The 22,595-nt window shown below is 40.0% G+C and overlaps 2 protein-coding genes and 1 pseudogene across 3 annotated transcripts; 2 read left to right on the top strand and 1 right to left on the bottom strand.

Moving 5' to 3' along the window:
- The first annotated feature begins 3,232 nt into the window (after positions 1-3,232).
- Positions 3,233-6,885, top strand: LOC144520694 (vesicular inhibitory amino acid transporter-like). The gene is made up of 2 exons (XM_078254607.1): positions 3,233-4,037; positions 4,851-6,885. The coding sequence occupies exons 1-2, from the start codon at positions 3,657-3,659 to the stop codon at positions 6,036-6,038; spliced, it is 1,569 nt and encodes a 522-aa protein (XP_078110733.1). The 5' UTR covers positions 3,233-3,656; the 3' UTR covers positions 6,039-6,885.
- Positions 6,886-7,430: 545 nt separating this feature from the next.
- On the top strand, positions 7,431-14,692 carry LOC144520693 (bactericidal permeability-increasing protein-like; annotated as a pseudogene). The gene is made up of 16 exons (XR_013502242.1): positions 7,431-7,663; positions 7,827-7,939; positions 8,127-8,238; positions 8,378-8,509; positions 9,686-9,841; positions 9,928-9,991; positions 10,134-10,194; positions 10,361-10,452; positions 10,676-10,852; positions 11,446-11,505; positions 12,615-12,782; positions 13,388-13,455; positions 13,547-13,589; positions 13,692-13,752; positions 14,140-14,216; positions 14,365-14,692. The product of XR_013502242.1 is annotated as a bactericidal permeability-increasing protein-like (transcript).
- A 602-nt stretch (positions 14,693-15,294) lies between these two features.
- On the bottom strand, positions 15,295-22,339 carry LOC144520698 (PRELI domain containing protein 3B-like). The gene is made up of 6 exons (XM_078254612.1): positions 22,217-22,339; positions 21,034-21,202; positions 20,522-20,611; positions 17,721-17,791; positions 17,389-17,491; positions 15,295-17,278 (listed from the first exon to the last, which is right to left on the bottom strand). The coding sequence occupies exons 1-6, from the start codon at positions 22,246-22,248 to the stop codon at positions 17,162-17,164; spliced, it is 582 nt and encodes a 193-aa protein (XP_078110738.1). The 5' UTR covers positions 22,249-22,339; the 3' UTR covers positions 15,295-17,161.
- Positions 22,340-22,595: the final 256 nt, after the last annotated feature.

Raw genomic sequence — 22,595 nt, 5'->3', positions numbered from 1 at the left:
GTTCTTTTTCTGCTGTGACAAATCAAAGTGTCTGCTGTGAAAAATGTAGGAAGACATTTTAAAACTAAATTCAGCTTACATGTGCACCAGCGATCCTGCAAAACGTTATTCTATTTTTTTTTTATTTCTTCTAAAGGCATTTCAGCCTTTAATGGAAATAACAGCTAGATATGAAAGGGGGGTTACATGCAGTAAATCATCTCAGGTTGGACTTGAACCTGAAATCTTCTGCATCAAGGCATACACATGCACCTGCGCTACCAACTGAGCTAACCAACCCGCGTGTTATTCTATTTAACCTATACAGTAGGTGGCGCAGCCATGAATCAGTGGTCAGGAGTCTGATTTGCTTGAAATGTTCTATTCATTCAGTAATAGGTACTCTCCAAATATAGTCATCATAAGCCAATCATCATTATCTGATGCAGATCTGGATGCAGATGTGCATATTAAAATTATATATAAAAAAATTGATTCCTCACGACTGTGTGCCTTGGAAACGTGCAACCTGACTGTTCTGTAATTTGTATTTTGCCTTTTCTTTTGTCACTCACTATAGACAGACAAAAGATTTAGTATTGACTTAAATGTTTTAATTCTACTTCCATCCAGGCAGTCAAGGCTTTCAGACACAAACAGCCTAACAAGTAACCTATGCTGAGAAAAAAATCTCTTTTTGCTAAAATCTCAACATACACACACATGCACACACCCTGTCCAATTATTGTGACCATGGCAACTATCAGAGATTATAGCTTCCAGTCAGCACTGCACGGCTGTTAAACGAGGCTATAAGCCCCTCCGTATCTCAGGCCTCCACACACATGCACGCACGCACACACACACACACACACACACACACACACACACACACACACACACATTAATCCTTCTCTTTGTAGCCGAAGAAGCTAAAACGGTCGCCCCAGCAACCAATCTTAAAGCCCTTTCAAAGAAAAAAGGCAAACTAAAAATCCATTTTGTCATGAGGAAGTAGAAATGCATCTATCGTGTTGAAGAGAATTCAATATTGAGTTTATTATATTTCAGATTTGCAAACCTATTTTATATTTGTGCAGCAGTATTTCTTTCTACATGTCTTTCTTTCACATTTCTCCATATAGATGTAGAAGCAGTAGGCCAATTTTTATTTTTTTTCAGTTTTAGGGCGAGGCAGAATAGCCTGTGTGTGTGTGTGTGTGTGTGTGTGTGTGTGTGTGTGTGTGTGTGTGCGCGCGCGCGCGTGCGTGCGTGCGTGCGTGCGTGTGTGTGTGTGTGTGTGTGTGTGTGTGTGTGTGACATTTACAGCCAATCTTCTGTCTCAGCGTTAGCCCAGGGATGTGCATGTGATGGGGGAGGGAGAGATGCCTCAAGGACCCTTCCTATTTCTGTCCTACACAGACACACACACACACACACACACACACACACACACACACACACACACACACACACACACACACGCACACACAGACATTGATGACACACACTCACAAACAAACACTATGTTGGCCTGAGCACAAATGGCAGCTGGCAAAGCAGCCCAAGCCAAGCATGAAAATATGAGGAACTTTCTCTGTCCTCTGGCTGGTTTCTAAATTTAGATCTCTCATCCAGGTTGCATTTTTTTGTCTTGCAATGCTGCTCGTAAACTATTGTCTTGGATTTACCATACTTGTTTTTGTGTGACAATTTCAATCAGCCTTGAAAAAAAATCAACAGAAACGTTCAATTTTCTTCTTTTTTTTTTAAGATCGAAAATCGCCTTTTTTTTCAGCCTTCCTGCCACAGCGGGCTACATTCAGCAGGCTGCAAAAATGTGATGACACTTTTGCTCAGCCGTGTCACTGCAGATTATGGAGGCAAAGACGAAGTGCTTCGTATTCTTGAGGATCAGAGCTGAGGTGGAGAAGAAATAACCTAACTCCCTCCCGAGATTGTTTTCACTGTGCAGATATTTAGTAAATGCAGCCCACTACAAAACAATAATTAATATAGCTATTAGATAAAGTGCACGGTGTGTTAAATGGGCGGACTTTTTTTTCTCTTTAATTCTGGGAAAGAAAAAAGGCCAAGGAGTAGTCTGACCTGTTTTGTCTTTTGTGTCTCAGGAGCTGTCCGTGGTGCTTTCTGTGCTCTGCAGCAGGCCAGCTGCACGATACGTTCATCATATCAGCGACGAGTTGCATCCCTTCACAGCCTGCTGAACATGCTCATCTGGAATCAAGCTGTTAAATGAGCTAGAAACTTGAAATCTGTACACGTATGCGTTCGTGAGAAATTCAAACACACAGGTCTGAATAAATAGTGCAATTATTGAAATGTTTTCATATGGCCTGTATTGTATAGAAATACTTGAATTGTTTTTGACGTCTGTTTTTAAAATGAAAATGCGTGAGAACAATAATAAAACAATATTGGAAGATGCATTAAAACATTTTATGTTGGGAAAAGGTTACATGTATATTTTAGAAAGACAATGACATCATTCCTTAAAAAGATTAGCCTACCCGTGGAATATTAGGCCTTTTATCTTACGGAAAATACGACTCTCGAATAGGCCTATGTGACTGCACGCTATCTCGAGAGTGTAGGATATGCTGCAGTCCGCGTGCTTCATTTCACAAATGTAAGATTGCTTTCACATGTTAAAACACAGTTGAGAATGTCAGGCGGAACAGGTAAAACAATTTCTAACGGAAGAAATTAGATCATTGTTGCACTAATAGGCATATGGCGTTAATTTTATTTGCGGCCATATATCGCAGATACAGCTGCAGATAAATGTAAATAATTATAAATATATTTTTCTCATTCAATAAATCTTAAATAAGTTGACGCAGGGGTCTTGTTAGATATGTATTAAGCTGCATCACGCGCGTTGTTTGTTGATGTCAGTGCCTGTCCACCTGTTGACAGAAAGCAGGTGAACTGTTTGATCTCTTCATTCATGTATTTTTCACGAGCAATTCTGCTTAAATGACCTGTCCGTTTTCTTTTCGTGATCACTCTGCCGGTGAATTAAAGTCTCTCTCTCTCTCTCTCTCTCTCTCTCTCTCTCTCTCTCTCTCTCTCTCTCTCTCTCTCTCTCTCTCTCTCTCTCTCTGCCATCCGTGACAGTTCTGCTGTGCGCGAGATGTTGCACTGGCACTCTATGCGCGGACACGTGCACGCTCCTCTCTCTCTCTCTCTCTCTCTCTCTCTCTCTCTCTCTCTCTCTCTCTCTCTCTTCTCTTTCGGTGATGCAGTCAAAGATTCCAGCACTCGCGCTGTCACTAACAAGACCCCCAACTGACAAAAAAAAATGCTAAATTGTCTTTTTTAACGACAAATGAGGACACATTTTCGTTTTTGTCTCTGTTTTTTGGGCGGTTCCTCATTGAGGCAGATGCCAGGGAGTGTTTTTCGAGGGAGTAATATGGGTGGGCAAACCAAGAAAAGCGGCTGAGGATTGTTAACGGTTTGGGTGAAACGGTTGCCTTTAGAGGGCTGGTTACTTTGCGACGACATCGAAGAGGAAACAGGCATGACATTACAGTAGCAGTTATAAAAAATAAAAAATAAAAAATAAAAATCATCACGCTGCACGCATCTGCCTCTGCTTTTTACTCAGCAATAACATTTTCTGTTGAAGAACGTATTTTACTCGGGTAAAGATGGCTCACCTAATACGACACAAGATCACCAACAAGCTGACCAATGCGGCCCACACGGTGTCCAACAAATCTCAGGCCAAGGTCAGTGGGGTGTTCGCCCGAATGGGCTTCCAGGCCGCGACGGACGAGGAGGGTTTGGGTTTTGCCGAGTGCGACGACTTGGATTATGATTACAGGCAAGGGATGAAAATGGATGTTATTCAAGGAGTAGAGGAAGGGGGGCCCACGGAGGGAGAGGGGGAGCTGGATGGAGACAGCCACTACCAGAGAGACGGCACCGGACCCAGGCCCTCGACCCTGAAGATTGGAGGCTCTCTGGATGAGGATAAGCCAAAAATCACGTCATGGGAAGCTGGCTGGAACGTCACCAATGCCATTCAGGTACACTGTGATTACTGTCATCTTGCATGAGTGCATGCAAAAAAAATACCATGTGCTGCACGGCTCAGGCCTGCAACTGGTCCAAAAGTCACCTTGAAGATTTTCATATTTATATTTTAGATTTGATCTAGAATAGGCTAGTCTGGGGATGCGCAGAATTTCAGTCCAAGATATGAATAAAGCAATATGTTCAATATTGTCGAAACAATTATGTTGAGCTTTAAATGTAGGCTATTTAAAAGTGCTAAATGTTATCATAATTAAATGCAGGCTTTACTGTGTATTTCATGGTTTTGAGAGTGAATTCATTGCAGCCAATGGGTGTTAGAATGTATTTATTCAAATATTTTTATCAGTGGAGCTGCAGGCAGGGCCTGTGCGACTTTGATAGCCCTGAGGCTGAATAGCACCCACGTGCTTATCAGCGTCTTCATCAAATTTAAATTGTGATCAAATTAATTTAAAATTTCGATTTTTTAAATTGTCTTTTTAATGCCTTAATTCGAAGTCTATAGCCGATGCGCGAACGAAAGGCCTTTTTCAAGGGCGAGGCGAATGAGAAAATAATTGTGAGGCAGACATTGGAAATGAATCAGCTGGGATAAATCAAACACTTAGGCTATGCATTGCATTGCTATCTTAATGTGCAAAAATATATATATATATATATATATAAAAAATAAAGTGTTTTGTTCCTGTTATTATGTAAGATGTGAGCTGTGTGAGCCAGTCATTGCATGCCTGGGCTGGCTCTGCCTGTCACTGCGATGTGGGCCTCGTCCATCACCCCTCAATGCGCTTCTCTGTCCGCAGGGCATGTTCGTCCTCGGCCTGCCGTACGCCATCCTCCACGGTGGCTACCTCGGTCTCTTCCTCATTATCTTCGCGGCTGTGGTGTGCTGCTACACAGGGAAAATCCTCATCGCGTGTCTGTACGAGGAAAACGAGGACGGCATAAAGGTGCGCGTGAGGGACACCTACGTGGACATCGCCAATGCCTGCTGCGCGCCCCGCTTCCCAGCGCTGGGCGGGCACATTGTGAACGTGGCTCAGATCATCGAGCTGGTCATGACCTGTATTCTTTACGTTGTGGTCAGCGGCAACCTGATGGTCAACAGTTTCCCGGGGTTCCCCGTCTCCCAGAAAGCTTGGTCTGTGGTGGCCACGGTCGCGCTCCTGCCTTGCGCGTTCCTGAAGAACCTCAAGGCCGTGTCCAAGTTCAGCATGCTCTGCACTCTGGCGCACTTCGTCATCAACATCCTCGTGGTGGCCTACTGCCTCTCCAGGGCACGCGACTGGGCCTGGGACAAGGTCAAGTTTTACATCGATGTGAAGAAGTTCCCCATTTCAATTGGCATCATCGTGTTCAGCTACACCTCCCAGATCTTCCTCCCCTCCCTGGAGGGAAACATGCAGAAGCCCAACGAGTTCCACTGTATGATGGAGTGGACTCACATCGCAGCCTGCGTCCTCAAGGGCCTCTTCGCTCTCGTGGCCTACTTGACTTGGGCAGACGCCACCAAAGAGGTAATCACGGATAACCTGCCTTCAACCATCCGGGCCGTGGTCAACCTCTTCCTCGTCGCCAAGGCGCTGCTGTCTTACCCGCTGCCGTTTTTTGCTGCAGTTGAGGTTCTGGAGAAAAGCTTTTTCCAGGACGGCGGGAGAGCCCTCTTCCCTGACTGCTACGGGCCTACTGGGCAGTTGAAATCATGGGGTCTGGGCCTTCGAATTGCCCTGGTAGTCTTCACCTTGCTTCTGGCCGTCTTTGTCCCCCATTTCGCCCTCCTTATGGGTTTAACTGGGAGCCTCACCGGCGCTGGCCTATGCTTCCTCCTGCCAAGCCTCTTCCACCTGAAGCTCCAGTGGAGGAATCTCCTGTGGCACCACGTCTTCTTCGACGTTGCCATTTTTGTTATCGGGGGTATATGCGCCATATCTGGCCTAATTCACTCGGTTGAAGGGCTCATAGAGGCGTATAGGTACAATATCCACGAATGAGAGCTTCAGAGATGACCTTTTTCGAATGGTGATGATGATGTCCTAAAATGCCGCACTCTGGCAGGTTGTCGTGACGCAGACCTTATCAAAACATCATGTTAACCACTTGACAAATAAGCTCATCGGGAGGATTATTTGTGTGAAATGTAGCCTACATCTTTTATTTTGCCTTCGTGATAATGTGCAATAATAAACTCTACAGTCATAGTGTAAAGTAGTCATTCCAGAAAACGTGGTTCATTAACTGGACAGAGGAACACAACCTCCGCATGGAAGGGTGTGATTAAATATGCGGGCATTAACCAGCCTGTCCAGGTATCAGTCTTCAGTCTTCATGCAAAGTTGTCAAAGATCCAGTGAAAATGTCCGCCATGGGTCTTACTGTCAGTGTGTACGTGTTTATATCTGGGGAATGAAATATGTGAAAAACAATGAAGTGAATATGTTATTATTGGTTTTTGAGCTGCTCATTAATCCCACTTCAGACAAAATACAAGGCACCCATCAGATCATATATTGCTCTGTGGATTATAATAAACCATGAATAACTAATGTGTAGTTGTTTGAACAGATTTTTTTTTTTTTAACTTATTTTGTGTTTTATCTTCCATCTTATGCCTATAGTAGTCCTCATTGGCTCGTTTGTTTTCTTGGTGTTTCAAGTGTCATTCTGGATGAAGTGAATTTAAAGTGCAAGCAAGTGGGTCCTAATTGTGTTATATGAAAAATGTCCGTCTGATAATATTCTCTTCCTATTGAACTTGTTAATTGTGATTTAATGGTGTGTGAGACAAAGAGTATTTGTTGAATTAAGAGATAAATAAATCAAATATTTTATGGCTGGTGATTCTAATGTTTCCTTGAAATGTAGCCAGGGATGACTGAGAAGCCTTACCAATTTTACTTTCTCTTTTACTTTTGTTGTTCTGGTCTCTGTTTAACTTCCTCTTAAAAAGGTTAAATAGGCTTCCCCTTTCTTAAAAGTGATAGCATGCAGCTACATTTGCCTTTTTAAACAATTCATGACAGGGTGCAGAGGCCTCCAAAAAAGCATATAGCAGACTGCGTGAAAACCTGGCACTGTTGATATCTGACTACGATATCATCGTAGTCAGATTGGCACCTCCAAGCACACCTGTGACTTCAGAATGTCAGTCAGCAGATCATTTTCACTTACTTTTTTTCTGTTAGTCAGCCATGAGCTATTTATTCTAAGTATAAGGATGTTGTTCAAAAAACATTTTTCTTATAAAATTAATTATTAATTCATTATCAATCTACCTTCGAAAACAGTGATAATGGCTATTGTACTTCAGACTGTATGCATATGTATTTCAACACTGTATCTCCTATGACATTGACTCTGTTTAGAATGTGTTTTTCTACACACTAACACTTATTTGATTAATGCAGACAGAGCAGAGTCAAACAATAGTTTCCTCTTTTTCACACACAAACCAATGCAGCAGTCTATTCAAGGCTATAGTCAGATCTCAGGAGGTTTCACTTCTCAGTACAACAGGAAGCTGCAGAAGACTAAATGGCAAAGAAACAGTAAATACGCTTGTTCAGGAGCTGACATTCAACTTGGCAAATACCGTACACTTCATCCTGCAGTATTTCAGGTATGCTACATAATATCACTATGACAAGTTTACTGAGAATAACGTTTTATTATAATTTATATTTTACACTAAAATGTGAATGCCTCAGTAGTTCTTTGACTGTGCAGTTGTGTCGAGACATTCATGCTCAGATGTTGTATTTGGTGTATTGCTTGCCCCACAGGGGACCCAGGAAAATGCTTCCACCCGGGATAGTAATGTTCATGCTCGTCTCTTTTACCTGTGGAGAAAATCCTGCAATTCAAGTCACCCTGACTGACAAAGGACTTCAGTACGGTAAGGCTATGTGAGATGGTGCTATTCACTCAGTTAAGTTTATTTAAACACAAATGAACTGCTTCATGGGGTGTTAGATTGCTTTTTAGCTACATTAGTCTTTTCCTAAAGAACCCAACAAAAGTCTACATGAGACATGTTTCATTAACAACTTTTTAAAACTGTACACATGTGCTGTTCGTCCCAGGAAAGAATGTAGGTACAGGATGGGTTCAGGAAAGGCTTCCGCTTGTCACTCTCCCTGACATCAATGGTAAAATCGGCTACGGCATCATTGTCATAGACTACACACTAACAGGGTAGGATTACATTTGATATTCTTGAATATGGAGGTGTCTTTTCTTTAACAGGCTACTTGATTTCATTTATTAAACAATTTAGCATTACTCAGATCTGTGTCCTCACACCTATCTACACTTTGCTCCCCATGTGCACTAGCATCACCATAACAAAGTGTGACTTGCCAGAGCCATCTGTTCAGTTCTATCAGGACATCGGAGGATTCAAGACATCCATCTCTGGCCTCAGTGTGGCACTAACTGGCGGGTGGTTGACAAACTTTGGTATAATGTGAGTTTCCCCAGATCTCTGCCTTACATGTAAACTCCTGTTCAATCAAGGTCTGTAGTGATATTTGTCAGGTTTTCCATTTGGGCAAAAGACAAATCTTCAGCACCTGAAATAATCTAATTATCCTAAAGTGATTACTTAGGTTACTTCAGTTTGAAATGTTGAAAGAGAACTTTACATTAAGGCTAAATGAGGAAGTGATATTAAAATTCAAAATACCCTTTGTGTTTTGTCTGATGTCAATTAGAGAAGTGTGTTTCTTTAAGAAGGTCAATGTTTCCATTGCCGTATTGTTTAAGTCCTGTGCTCTTGTGTGGAACATCATTGGCTATTTTCTTACAGATGAGAAATCCATCTGTTCACTTATGCCACACTGTCCTCCTTGCTTTTTACAGTAAATTGAAGTTGAAGACTTATAGACCGACTTATAAGTCACAAAATAACCATTACACTGTAGTGTCGTGTATAGTGTAGTGTGAGTCAGATTAGTTAGGTGGTGTTAGCAATGTAGACAGTGATTAGTGGTGTGTGTGATCAATATACCATGCATCTTAAAAACTGGCACAAAATGTGTTGCGCACATTCACACTCCAAAAGGAAGAAACTAGTGATTTTGGTATCTTCCTGTTCTTTCGCCCAGCACCATGAGACCACTTTGGGTATCAATATATAACTACACTGTCCCAGTTCATGTTGAGTGTGAAAGTAACAGCTAACTGGGGATATTATTATAGGCCAGTTTGAACATGCAGTTTATATCAAAGTATATAGAAGGAACAAAGTGAACAAGGTATATGGACTACAAAACTATGGCCATTTTTTAATTGGCATTTGAATGTAACCTTTAACATTTTTTGACTCCAGATTTATTATTTGGTCACTAATGATTGAAGTGTTAGCAAGGATATGCTATGCAATGATACGTTACCATTTAAATGTACTGTAAACAAGAAAGCAAGGGAGGGAAACAACACAAAAGAAAAAACAAACAGGGAATATTACTTTCATAATAAACGTAGATTTTGCAGGTGTTATTTAAAATGCATAATATGTTGTAACTTGGACAAGTCACTGAGGTTAGTCTGCTGATTTCATGTGTTTATGTGTATGTACACACACATGCAGGGGCTTTGGAGATGTATGTTGCATGTATAACTGTGTACTGTGTCTTTTCAGACATGACGGGGGATCATTCAACATGGCTATATTTAATATGGATGTGACCTCTATAGTGGAGCTGGGGAAAGATGCTAACGGGCATCTGTCCGTCACCAGTGTCCATTGTGATGCTCAGATTGGAGATGAGGACATACAATTTCACGGTGGCGCTAGGTACAGTAGAACAGAGATATTACGAGAGAAGAGAAGGGGTGATACTGATGCCGTGATATAAGCCTTGCGTTTTCATTTGTCAATAGTTGGATGTTCCAGCAGTTTGTGAATTATTTCAAGGGGCATATCAAGGGCGAAATAGAGGGCACAGTAAGTGTTTCTCTATATCTTTGTCACATTTATCAGTGGATGCTCTGTATATGCTGTATGGTCATCAGATTAAGTAAAACCTACTGTACAGAGTTTTAGCGGTGAGCATTGCAGGATATTTGCCTTGTTGTTTCCTCCATAGATCTGCCCTTATGTGAAGGAATCCATTGAAACCTTGGAGTACCACCTACAGGCCATGAACGGTATTGAAGCCATCTACGTCTAATATAACAATAAAATAGAATGTAGGCCCTGCATGTTCATAGCAGTTACATAGTCTTTACTTTAAGCCAAAACTAACACTAACAGTCAGGAATTGGAATCTATAAATAGATAATTCAGTCTACAAATGATTTCTACTCTTAACAGTTTCCTTTGATGTGGCTGAAGCCTTTACGTTTGACCTCTCTCTCACCGGCGTACCCCTCATTAATGCTTCAAGTATGAATCTGGGTCTGAAGGTAAGAAACACACAATCTACAATCTATTTTCAAACTGTGCAAGTCCCCTGACATTTGGCGACATCATGTATAAACACACACCTATACGTATGTCCAACCCGCTTTGGCAACCATCATCTATAATGAGGGCTTGTGCCAAAACCTGTGAAAAGAAATTACAACAACAACAACAACAATTGATCAAAAGCTGTAATTGATCATATGCAACTATCTTTATTTAAAGGGAGAGTTGAACGATATCGAAACTCACACAGACCCTCCCTTTGAGGCCCAGCCTTTCACCCTGCCTGAGCAGCCTAGCTACATGTTGTCAATGGGCCTGTCTGAATTCACTCTGAACTCTGCCTCATATGGACTCTACTCAGCTGGATGGCTTAAGGCCCTAATCACTGACAGCATGGTAAGTGCACCTGAAACTCGAGCATTGATCAAAGTAACAAAAAAAAGTTGCCGGTGCAATACAGATGTCTTCTTACTTTATAGTTTTATTTTTTAAGGTGCATAACAGTGACTAATGTTTCGATGTAAGGTTACATCTTCATCATTCTTTATCAACATTGTTTTTAATCACTTTTGACCTGTTTGTGGGTATTTGCCCTTTAATGACTGATTAATGAGTGTAGCACCTTGGTTGAGATGGGTGTATCTTCAGGTAGCCAACGCCCCTTTTACGCACAGTCACACCTGTTGATGATTCTTATTAAGGGCTTCATTGCCCATTCTCTCCAAGGCCTCTGATGAAGATGTAACCTTACATCGAAACGTTAGTCACTGTTTATGCACCTTAAAAAATAAAACTATAAAGTAAGAAGACATCTGTGTTGCACCGGCAATTTTCTTTTGTTACTTTACACTGTTTTGTCCTGCCTTGGTTGCACCGGATTGTTGTGGTCTGCAGAAGCGCAGAGCACTCTCTCTTTTTTACTCAAGCATTGATCACTTTCTGCCCTAAAACTATGTCTGTGTTTAAGAAATGTTGTTTTATTGTCTCAGATACCTCCACACTTCCCTGTGCACCTAAATACCAGCTCAATGGGGCCTTACATTCCTCAGGTACGTGTCAATCTGTATGAATAGCTTTATGTCATTCAGCATGCACCTAGTGTCACAGATCGGGATCAACTCAGTTTTCTTTCTTAAAATGTGGCTTCTATAGGGAGTAAATGTGTTAAATAAAAAAATGCAGGGCACATTGTATCTGAGAATGAAGTTCTTTTATAGGTATGATTATTTAACATTTGATTTGCTGTTTGCATTATATTATACTTATGATATCAACATTTATCAACTGACTAGGTGAAAAAGTTGCTGTAATGCCAAAGCCACCAAGAACACCCAACTCTGCTAAAACTGCATTTATATTTAGTATTCAGAAAGCAGTGCTGCTTCTAAAATGTATTATCATACCTCTAAAACACATCAACTCTATTTACATTCATGGAATCATTATATTATGTAAAAAGCATATATAATGTCAATTACATTCAGTGATCAAAAATGACATTTGGTGTTTAAACACTGTCATTCACACTGTCATTATGTGCCATATTCCTCTTTATCTTGACCTGAGTTATTGATTACTTGCACTTGTTAAACCGACATGTTCCTCCCCTGCTAGTCTACTTTGCAACCAGCGCTCAAATTAGGATGTCCCATTGACTGGACACTAAAACCTGAGACACAAAGATACAGTGTCTGGGACAATTCCCAGACAGTAGAGAAACTCATTACAAGTGAAATTATTACTGTATGTGTCATGGAATACATATTTTAATTATTATCAAAGACTGTGATGCAGAGAAGGCAGTCACCAAGAAAAGTGTTTTTGCAGAACATTAGTATGATGTCACAGTGAAGTTAACCTTTGACTTTTTTTTTAAATATAAAATGGCGCAGAGGAATACAAAATCATTGTGTTTTGATTCTTTGGCTCAAAGTGGCCTACAAATAGTCAACCCGGTTGGGATCTAAATCGTGGCTGCACATAGACCCTGTAAAAGAAATGAAACTACATTTTTATTTAGCATGTGTCTATTTTAAACTTCCAGATAATCTCGCCTGTTCACAACCATTCACTCTGTACTGTTCATAAAAACATGTTCTTTAAGTTGTCATAATATTACAGAAATTAATGTTTACCACCCCCATTTTTCATACTGCAGCTTCCCAAGATGTTTCCTGGTCTGCTAATGAATCTGCAGATTTATGCCAGAGAGTTGCCGATGTTTTCCTTCCATCCCGGTGTTGTTAAACTGGGCTTTCAGGGCGCTGCTAAAGCCTTCGCCATCCAGCCAAATGGTACCCAGACCCCACTGTTCAAACTCAATGTTGTGAGTACTTTTGTGTTCTCAATATGCAAGTGTCTTTGTTTTTACTATGTACGTAAAAAATGCATCAAAGTAGTAGTTGTAGTGGATATTAAATAAGTATATTAACACCTTATAGGAGCCTAGTATGGCGTTATATTTGTGCCGTAATCCTGAGCGCACCTTGGTACGTTTTGAGCACAAAACACATTTTTTGCAAGCACATCAATTTTATTTTGTAAAGGAAATTTTTATAACTCAAAGAATCATTTCATTTGAGCAAACACAATTCTAGACAAAAGGAATACATGTGTGTGTTTGTGTGCTCTGGACAACAAGTCACTTCATTGTAATGTTGATGTCATCATTCACTCCAGTGTAGATTACATTAGACATCTGGTCCAACTAAGAAGCTGTGCACTGCCCCTGGGAAATAAACAATAAATAAATAAATAGAATTATATATCAAGCAACAATGCTAAACATTTTCTGGTTCCAGTTCTCAAATGGGAGATTTCTGACATGCCAGACTAAACAATGAATCGATCAACTAGGAAAAACAACTGACAGTTTAATGATAATTAAAATAATGATTGGTTGCAGCTGTAATTTAAACCTCTTTCTTTCAGGACTCAAAATTCAGTGGTAAAGTGCAGATTGTTGGTGGAAGACTGAACGGCTCCATGTCATTGGATAAGTGCGCATCACCACATTTTAAAACACACACCTGTGCATGAGTTCACAAACTCAAACTTAAAGTAATAATGATATTTCCTTCTTATAAACAGTTATACACTGACGCTGGCGGCGAGTGAAGTGGGACCTTTTAAGGTGCATAACTAAATCACATATGTTAGTCACAGGCAGCCTTATGTGTGCACAAACTGAGGAGAATCAAACAGTGACTGTATGAAATCACGTTTCTCTTTGCAGACTGATACTTTAGAACGCTTTACGAGGGTGGGAATGATGATGGCCTTATCAAAACTGAACGGTGAGTCACAGTTACATGTTTTTGTGTTCAGTTTTCTGAGAGCGTGACATCCAGTCATCACTATTTCTCCAAAAATATATTAAATACTTTGTTTTGTTTTTTCTTCTTCTGTCTGCTTTGCTTGAGGACATCTGTACAGAAATTGGCAGTGTAGGCTTGTGTTATTATTCTACTCTTCTTGGGGGGGAAAAAAGCAACTAAATGCTTATAATGTTCAGCATGAATCTATTTATCTTCATCACAATAAACTAGAGCAACACAGAGGAATACAACACATTTTGATCTTTTAGAATATGCTCATGCAATTCTGTACTGATCCAACATACTGAACATAATGTATGTGTGCTCTACATTGTCCTTGTTTTGACATATACGTTTCTTTTTCAGGATCACTGGGCAAAGGTGTTGATTTACCCAGAATGAGACATGCACAGCTGGTTAACACCGTTCTGAGTGTGGAAGAGGTCAGTGTTAGTGAAAATATTACATAATAGTAGTAGTAGTATTACGTAATATTATATTATATAGTTAGGTTAATGTTTGCCTTTTGGAGGACATTTTAATTAGAGCAGAAAGTGTTGTTGGGCTGACCATTGTCTTTATTCCTAACAGGGATTCATAGCCGTCTCTTCAGATGCTCAGGTGCTGATCTGATAGACAGAGGCTTCAACTGACAAACATCGATGCTTCATCTCAGTTAGGATTCTTAAACTTTAAACAAGTAAAATACCTGGATTTGTCTACATCTACAGCCTTCACATCAAGTCAACAGTGATTAAGCCTGCAGTTCATTTTTTTTTTAAATGCTTATAAAGTGGTATTCAGCCTCAAATCATTTAGCCTTAATGTAAAGTTCTAACCTTTAACACAATGTACTAACATTAAATACATTTTTGTGTGTGCATTCCGACATAGCTAATTAAAGGGGTTGAAAATCTTATACATAATTTCCACTAAAAGAGAAAAAAAGGGTACATTTGATTTTAAAGCCACTTTTATAGGATTTGTATTTCATTATTTTGTCTTTCAAATTCCTCTCATGGCTCAAGGTTTTGTTTGTAGAAAAATTAGACATGGTCTATTACAGCATGCTATAACAAATGGGCCATTGTTCATACTACCACCAGAGGGCACCACATTTGAAATATACAGAAATGTGTACAAATACAGGGTTAGGATTCTACTGGACAGTGGTACTGCATAGAAATAATTCAAATGTTATGCAATCTTTGACCCCCAGGAATAATATCTTGTATCTGCATTTTTAATTTAAGAACCAATTTAGTGGTATTGTGAAATAAATATAAAAAAATATAAATTAGTTTTTGTTTTATACATTTCTCACTTATCTATCATGGTAGACTCATCAGTAACTGCCAGGAGCCAATTACCTGCTACAATAAATAAATGCTTCAGAGAAATATTACCAATTGAACGTAATCCCTCTCCTTGCACACTGGACAGGATTTTAGGTTCGGGAAAAATACACCTCCAGCGTTCAAGGGTACGTTTTACTTTTTACAAAACAGCGTAACCACCATATTCATGAAACAATTACATCTCTTTATTTTGAAACTTTTCATTCTTTAGATTCTGTTACATGTTCACATTCTTGGAATGTTAACACCACCAAAATATAAATATAAGCCTATTTACAGCCACTGTTCCTAAAATGTTCCCCATAGAAAAACATCACTCTTCAGTCATACGAGACACTGAGAATACAAACTGGCAGATGGGTCAGTTAGGCAGCAGACTTAAACGAGCTGAACATAAGTTAAATTATGAGAAAGCGTTTTAAAATGAAGCAGGTGTGACTATGAGATCGATATAACTAATTGAGACAATCGCAGTCGAGCAGGATACCAACTGCTGAGCATCTTGGAAGACCATTAACAGATACTGTAAATTAGCTTTCGTTGTACCACAAACCCTATTGATGTAATAGAAGAAAAAGAGAAGAACGAAGAGTTACAAAGTTATGTTGCTTTCATCTCAATGTGGTCTTTATGAAGAAAACAAAACCGGGAAACTGAACCAAAGTCAACTATGTAGCAGAGAGTCCAATGTAGCATAAAAATACCACAAGCTAACAGATTTTAAAATCACTTTACCAGCCTTTGTCAATGTTTACTAATATACTATAACACCATCTATAGACAGCACGAAAATAAATGGTCAGAGCATACAGAGTGGGTTTGTTCATGATCACAGAAGTGTTTTGGGGTATTAAATCTGTAGTTATTTTAATCTTCCCATTTTATATTGGCACATCGATTCTGAACATAACCCTGCAGAGCTCCTCCTGTAACACTTGTGAATGTTCACAACATCAAAACACTATGGTCAAATGCCTACATGTTGCACAGTACTCACACTTATTTTGCAACTGTGCACTTTTTAAAGGACTTCCTGCCTTTTAAGTGTATTTAAGTACACATGCTGAAAATAAGTTTGCACATTCTTATATTTTAACACTTAATGTTACAGCACATCATTAGTTTAAGAGAAAATACTAACAAAAAGGCAAGAGAGACTTTAAGAAATCAAGTCATTTGTACCCAGAACATCTGAAGACCAGTCCACCATGCTGGTAGACGTCCACCAGATGGAACACAAAATCTAATTTGAAGTCGGTTGTACCAGATTTGGACAAATACAATTTGTTACAGCACCGTGTAACTACACCCACAAACTGGCTTTCCCGTCTTGCGACTTCACCTGAACTGTGATTCCTCTGAGCTGCGCCACTTTTTACTACTAACTGATCAGACTGCAGCTCGCCGTAAATCCACCTGTGAGAAAACCAACAGACTCAGGGCAGTGGAGACTAGAAGGCTCGAGCTTTGATATCACAAGACAACTGAAGCAGCGTTAACTTTCATACTTTGTTGCAGCCTGTTCACATTGATTTTTTTTTTTTTTTTTTAACTATAAATATTTTGGTCAGTTCTGTTGTACAAATCAAGGTCAGCTAATCCAGGAAAAAGTTAGTGGTAAAGTGACTTCATTTTAGGATTTAGACTTCAACATGCTTGCAAGGATTTGGAAACAACAAAAAGAGATGAAAAGTTCAAGATGAAGGGGAGAAAGAAGTAATTGATGAGATGATGTGAAGGCACAGTGTACATTTTAAAAGAGCTTTAACATCACAAGACCGAGTCCTATGAGCTTCAAGTGCAATGTTTGTTTTTTTTTAAACTGTCATCAGCTCAACACTCCCCGTCACTACCTGCAGCGGTGAGCATCAAACTCGTTGACGCAGACTGCTGAGGAGGGACAAACGCACATACAAACAAACGTAGGGCCAAAGGATGGGGCTGTGGTTATTAGGGTGTGCTGGCAGATTAGGTGGTCTGAGATGTCCATCGGTTCATGATGGTGGAGAAAGCAGCGGGGAAGGCCGGGATCATTTGTCTGCAACAGCAGCCGCCATTGGAGCGCGTATAGTACCACGAGCGGTCGCCGCCAACTCCTCGATTTCTGTGTTTAATCGTCTGATGACCCACTCCATTGCCTCCCGACCCTGAGACAGACCGATGGGAGAACATTAGAAAACATAACGTGTAGCGACGGGCATATTGTTATGAAAAGATATCTTGCTAAGGGTAATCTGGAGATTTTCAGGAGCTTCACCTTCCCGGCATTGACAGAGATGGTCTTGGCCATGAGACCTTCGAGGTAGCTGCTCAGACTGATACCTTTCACACTGATCAGAGCCTCTTGTGTCAGCACCGTCCTGAACACAGTCATACAAGAAGGTCACAGTCAGCACAATGTTAAATCCGTTTTGAAGCCATTTTATAATCTTCCAAATAAAACTACGAAACACTTTTGTAGACAAAAGCCATCAATCATTTTTAGCTAATAAACTTCAAACCAAAATGCACATTGAAGGACAGAACTGGGGGGAAAAAAAGTGACAAAGTGACATTTGACATTTATAAAAGAAAATCAGAGTCATGTACTTCTCAGGATCCTGCGGATGTGGCTTGTACGTCAACTTCTCGTCCACAGATACCAGGTTAGTGAAGGAGATCTGGATAGACAAAATAAAGTGCGCATCAGTCTTTGTCTCGGGCTTAAAATATTGACATTGTCTACAGGCGTTACAGTCAATGTAACAGCAGCTGCTGTGAGAACAGAGCCATAAAGCCCCAGACACTGATCCTCTTGCTCTAGCCCGTTCTCATGGTGAAACACACAGGTGTAACAGATAACACTAACGATGGGCTCCAGCAATTAATCATGTTATAATGTACACCTGTGTTGGATGAGTAAAATGTCCACTGATGGACAGGTCTATTATACAGACAGTCAGCCAACTCAATTAAAACACCAATTTGGAAGAAAAAAAAAAAAAAAAAGTTTGCATTAAATTCCCATATGCACCATAAAGATAATGACTCTTCAGTGTTCAGGGGCCTGTACTAAGAAGAGAGTTCAACATGTCCAGGACATCTTTGGTTAATTGTCTTCACTAACCCTAACATCCATGATCACGCTGAGCGGTCAAAAGACAGTGATCATCTACTTGGGGAATCAACCCAGGGTTTTCTAATCGAGCCAGTCGCGTGTTCACGTAAAAAAGAGGAAGGGTACTGGCAGCAGAGCTAAGAGCAAAGTGAATTTCCCCCACTGCGGGATTAATAAAGGATTTTGAATCTTGAAAAAAAAAAAACCTATGATGTTAGACAAATACGGAGCAGTTAAACACACCATCCAGCAGTTGCAGCTGCCAAATGCAGGAAAGTCAGCTGACACAGTTTGAATGCTTAAATTAATAGGCTTATAATATCACTGCACTGCATAATGGAATGTAGCAGCATACACCGCTCCAAACTCAAGTGTGATTGTATCGGATGCACTTATAAAAAAAAGAATAAAATAAAAATAAAAAAAGGGGGGAAACTCATGCCCTTACTGTCCTAAATAGTCTCTCTTAATTTGACAAAATGAACACGTTGTGTGAAACGCATTCGTTTTTGAGCAAAATAAATATAAAACTTCTGTTTTACTCTTATTATAGCGTCCTTGTTTTTTGTGGGCAAAAACAAACGCATTTCAGATGAAAACACGTTCGTCACAGCAAATTAAAAATGATTATAACTATTTATTTGCGAGTGCTGGAGTTTTGTTTCTTTTATAATATTACTGCCCATCTAGGACACGAGTAGATCCGACTATAATTACATTTGTGAGTTTTATTAAATGTATGTGTTGCTTAAAAATATAATGGGAGGGGTTTATACATGGCATGCATGACAATTTTAGCCATATTCTTTCAGCTACAATCCCCGTGAGATTGGGGGCAAATAAAGATAAAACTTAGACATAATTCAGAGCAGTAAGTAGGCTTTCTTTTATATCTCATAAGTATAAAACACACACACACACACACACACACACACACACACACACACACACACACACACACACCTAAGAGAATTCATTGGTCAGTAGGCGGTGCTTTATGCAGGTTGATCCGTTGTCTCGAACATAATCTGTTCAGCACAAGTTAACACGTTTATCCCAGTTAAAAAGTGAACCAGCGTAACCCAGGGTTAACCCTGAAGTTACCTCACCAACCCCAAATCCTGCTTCGTAGTAGAGGCCCCCAGGTCATGTGTACGTAAAGAAATTACACAAGTCAAACTTTTGTCAAAGAAACGTGTAGCGTAGGTAAATGGATTTCTAAATAAGCAATTCACCAAACCAATACATTGTCGCTACTAAGATGACATTAAACAAACTAACAATCAGGAAGTAAAAAGGTCAGAAGGCTTGTATGTGAATGGCTACTTCATGATAGTCAGGTGATGTGGCTGACTGAGGAAACGACTACAGCTTAAGAGGACTTAATCAGTGGACCGTTTTAACAGATATAAAAGCTCCACTAGAAACACTACCTGAAAAGTCCACAGATACAATGATGTGTTGTTAACCAAAACAATTTCCCAACCATACATGATAAAGAAGAGTCTAAGCATTTGTTAATTAACGAGGAAAATATTATTTACGTCCTTAAAAATGTGAATGGAGCTGCTGTCGGACAGCCTCATTTGTAAGTGCGTCCCCAGAGAGACGCTCAAGACACAGCAGCTTAACTTAATTGCGATTATGTCAGAAGCTTATGGTTTAGTTTCCTCTGTTAGTTTTGCTGCTGAAAAGTCCCGACGATATCAGCTGCAGTGTAATTACTGCACGCATGGAAACGTTTACAAGCAGCCTCTCTAATCGTTAAAGTAAATCCTTTAGGAAAACCCTCATACACTAATACAACACATCATTTAAAAAGCAACGCAGCCTACAGGGACTGCCCAGGGGCAGGCAAATGTCCATGTGGGTCTCTAAATCGGAGAAAATAATTCATGTGGGTGCAGGGTGGATGGTTTTAAACCGACACACGGATTCGGATTAAAGAGTGTTTGTGTAGGCTATATAATACTGCATATATTTGTATAGTTCTTTTCATACAAACATTTGTAGTGTTTTGCATTAAAATAGCCTATCAAGGCTATTTATATAGCCATACTATGTATGTAGCCTATAGTATAAATATATACGTGTGTGTGTGTAAAAAATACAGATAAAAATGTACAACATCCGTACAAAAATAGATAAGGAAGAGTCTGTGTATTTGTTTTCTGTCCTACTAAATACTGGCACTCACGCTACTGTACCTAAGATAAAGTATCACCTTGTATCACTTCAGCAGTTCTTACCGAAAGTGTATTTATTAACAATGCTCCCTGTCAACACTACTTACATTTGTAGATTTTAGCTCAAAGCTCTTCTCTTTGGGGTCCACCACTGAATGTTCCTGAACATAAGTGCACGTTCTTGTTACCCCGATGATCTGCAAGAAAAGAAAAAAAAATCCTTACATTAAGCTGTTTGAGATAAGTCAGGCACAAAACTTTTGCTAAAAAGTAGGATGTAAGGAATCTTAAATTAACATCCGTGTTGATGTTGAGCCCTGACTGTCTTAATATCTCACAGAACAAGAATGAAAAGTATTGGCTTGTATTTCTTTCCTATGCCTATATAGAGTATTTTAACTATTGAGTCATGTGTTTTGAATTTATTTAGCTTGAGAGGTCCAACAATCAAATCTGGGTAGACAATTTATTTACAGCGGCAATCGGAGGAGGTCAAACCATAAATGCGGTCATGATGATCACAGATCAGGGCATGCGCAGTTCATCTCGAACAAGTCCATTATCAATCAAAATGAAAGCATCCCTGCAGCTTAAGCATTTCTCTCATCATCTAACTTACAGACTTGGCCATAGAGGGGAGCCCCCACTCTGTGCTGAGCAGTCGCGTGCTGTGTAACCGTCCCTCTGTGTCCACGCTTCTGTCCAGAACATCCACACCAAACACACCGGGGTTCATGGGGTTGGGGTACTTTTGCATTGCTGCCTTGGTCACCGTCTCCCATGGATGGCTGTTAAAACCAAGAGTAACTTTAGAAACAGCAAGTTCCTTAAGGCCAGTTTACACTCTGTCAAGGCCCTGCAGATTGTCAATGTTAGCAAAAATCTGAAATATTTCCATTATATTACATGTGGTTATGTCTGAACTCTGTCTGAACCCACCAATTAAAAAAAAATTGCAAATTGTCAATATTAAAGAGTGATGCCGAATCAAAATGGAGGAATCACTACAATACTCGTACAGTCATACTGACAGGAGGAGGAACGCCCCCTCCTCCTGTCAATGGTGATCATCTTTCATCATGATCATCAGGGATTGTAGCAGAAACTTCTGGAAATGGACAAACATGTTCGGACCATTGTTATAAGCGTATTACAGTCTGATGGGCAAACATAAAACAATAGACAGATCATTGTATTCGCAGGGTCTGTCGTCTGCAGCCAGACACTCTTATGTAACTTATCGCTCATTATGATCGCGGTACATAATATCAAATTCAGCGGCAGATTTTGTCCCAGCGATTAAGACTAGACACATGGGAACCACACGAATCGTTTTTCCTTATAGTAGCTCGTAGCTGAAACGTTTAAATAACCTTTAACTTTTAATATGACGCACACGGCTGAGCAACAACATCTGATAGCCAACGGTAAATTCAAGGCTAACAGCGAAAAGCTAGCTAGCTAGCTAGCTAAAGCAGTTTACTTCTAGGGCACCAAAACCAACAAGTTAGATAGCTAGCTATTTGTTGAAAGAACTTAAAACATGAGGCGAATAGAGGTCACATTTACTAAATGTGGTCACTAACATAAAAGACAAACAGTTAGGTAACTTAGCCGCAGGAGCTTTGTTTGAAGTTACCGTTAACTTATGTGCAACCTTATCAGCTAAGGAGGCTAACGTTAGCAGCTGCGCCCCAGCGGACATTACGGGAAACCCACAAAAAACTTATCACACGAAAGGAAACCAGTTACTAAACAGACAAACGTGTATACGACATCATCACGGACAGAACGCTACTCACTCGAAAATGTGCTCTGACGCCCAGATCTTCATTTTGTTAGGCTTTTCTGTCAAGGCTCGGTAGCCGGCCGGGCGCCTAATGACAACGTGACAGAGGTAAGGAAGGAGCAGCTGAAGGATTTAACCTTTAATGGACGACACTCCCCTGGTGGCAGAGACAAGTGCTGCACTCTGACATCCAGAGCATGTTTAATTTATTGACAGCTGTTACAGTACCAGTTATTTTACAAAAATTACAAATAAATTGACAAATTCAAAGTAATTCAAAGTCTGATGATACCAAAAGGTGGGCCTGTAAAATAGCATCATACTACCAACAAACCCAGGTTAAGCATCCAAATAAATAATTATTTAAAAAAAGGCCTATGGTGTACATTTAC

Source organism: Sander vitreus, chromosome 7 (genome assembly GCF_031162955.1).
Source record: "Sander vitreus isolate 19-12246 chromosome 7, sanVit1, whole genome shotgun sequence".
NCBI classification, from domain to species: domain Eukaryota; kingdom Metazoa; phylum Chordata; class Actinopteri; order Perciformes; family Percidae; genus Sander; species Sander vitreus.
Note: the sequence above shows the minus strand (reverse complement) of the source record. Positions and strands in the feature narration are given on the sequence as shown.

What these genes read in the sequence shown, in the direction of transcription:
- LOC144520698 (XM_078254612.1), bottom strand. Translation starts at nt 22,248, where the DNA reads ATGAAGATCTGGGCGTCAGAGCACATTTTCGA. An exon ending in TTGAGCTAAAATCTACAAAT is followed by an intron (nt 17,792 to 20,521) that starts GTAAGTAGTGTT and finishes TTGTCTATCCAG; the next exon opens with ATCTCCTTCACTAACCTGGT. An exon ending in CATCCGCAGGATCCTGAGAA is followed by an intron (nt 17,492 to 17,720) that starts GTACATGACTCT and finishes GACTGTGTTCAG; the next exon opens with GACGGTGCTGACACAAGAGG.
- LOC144520694 (XM_078254607.1), top strand. Translation starts at nt 3,657, where the DNA reads ATGGCTCACCTAATACGACACAAGATCACCAACAAGCTGACCAATGCG. An exon ending in ACGTCACCAATGCCATTCAG is followed by an intron (nt 4,038 to 4,850) that starts GTACACTGTGAT and finishes CTCTGTCCGCAG; the next exon opens with GGCATGTTCGTCCTCGGCCT.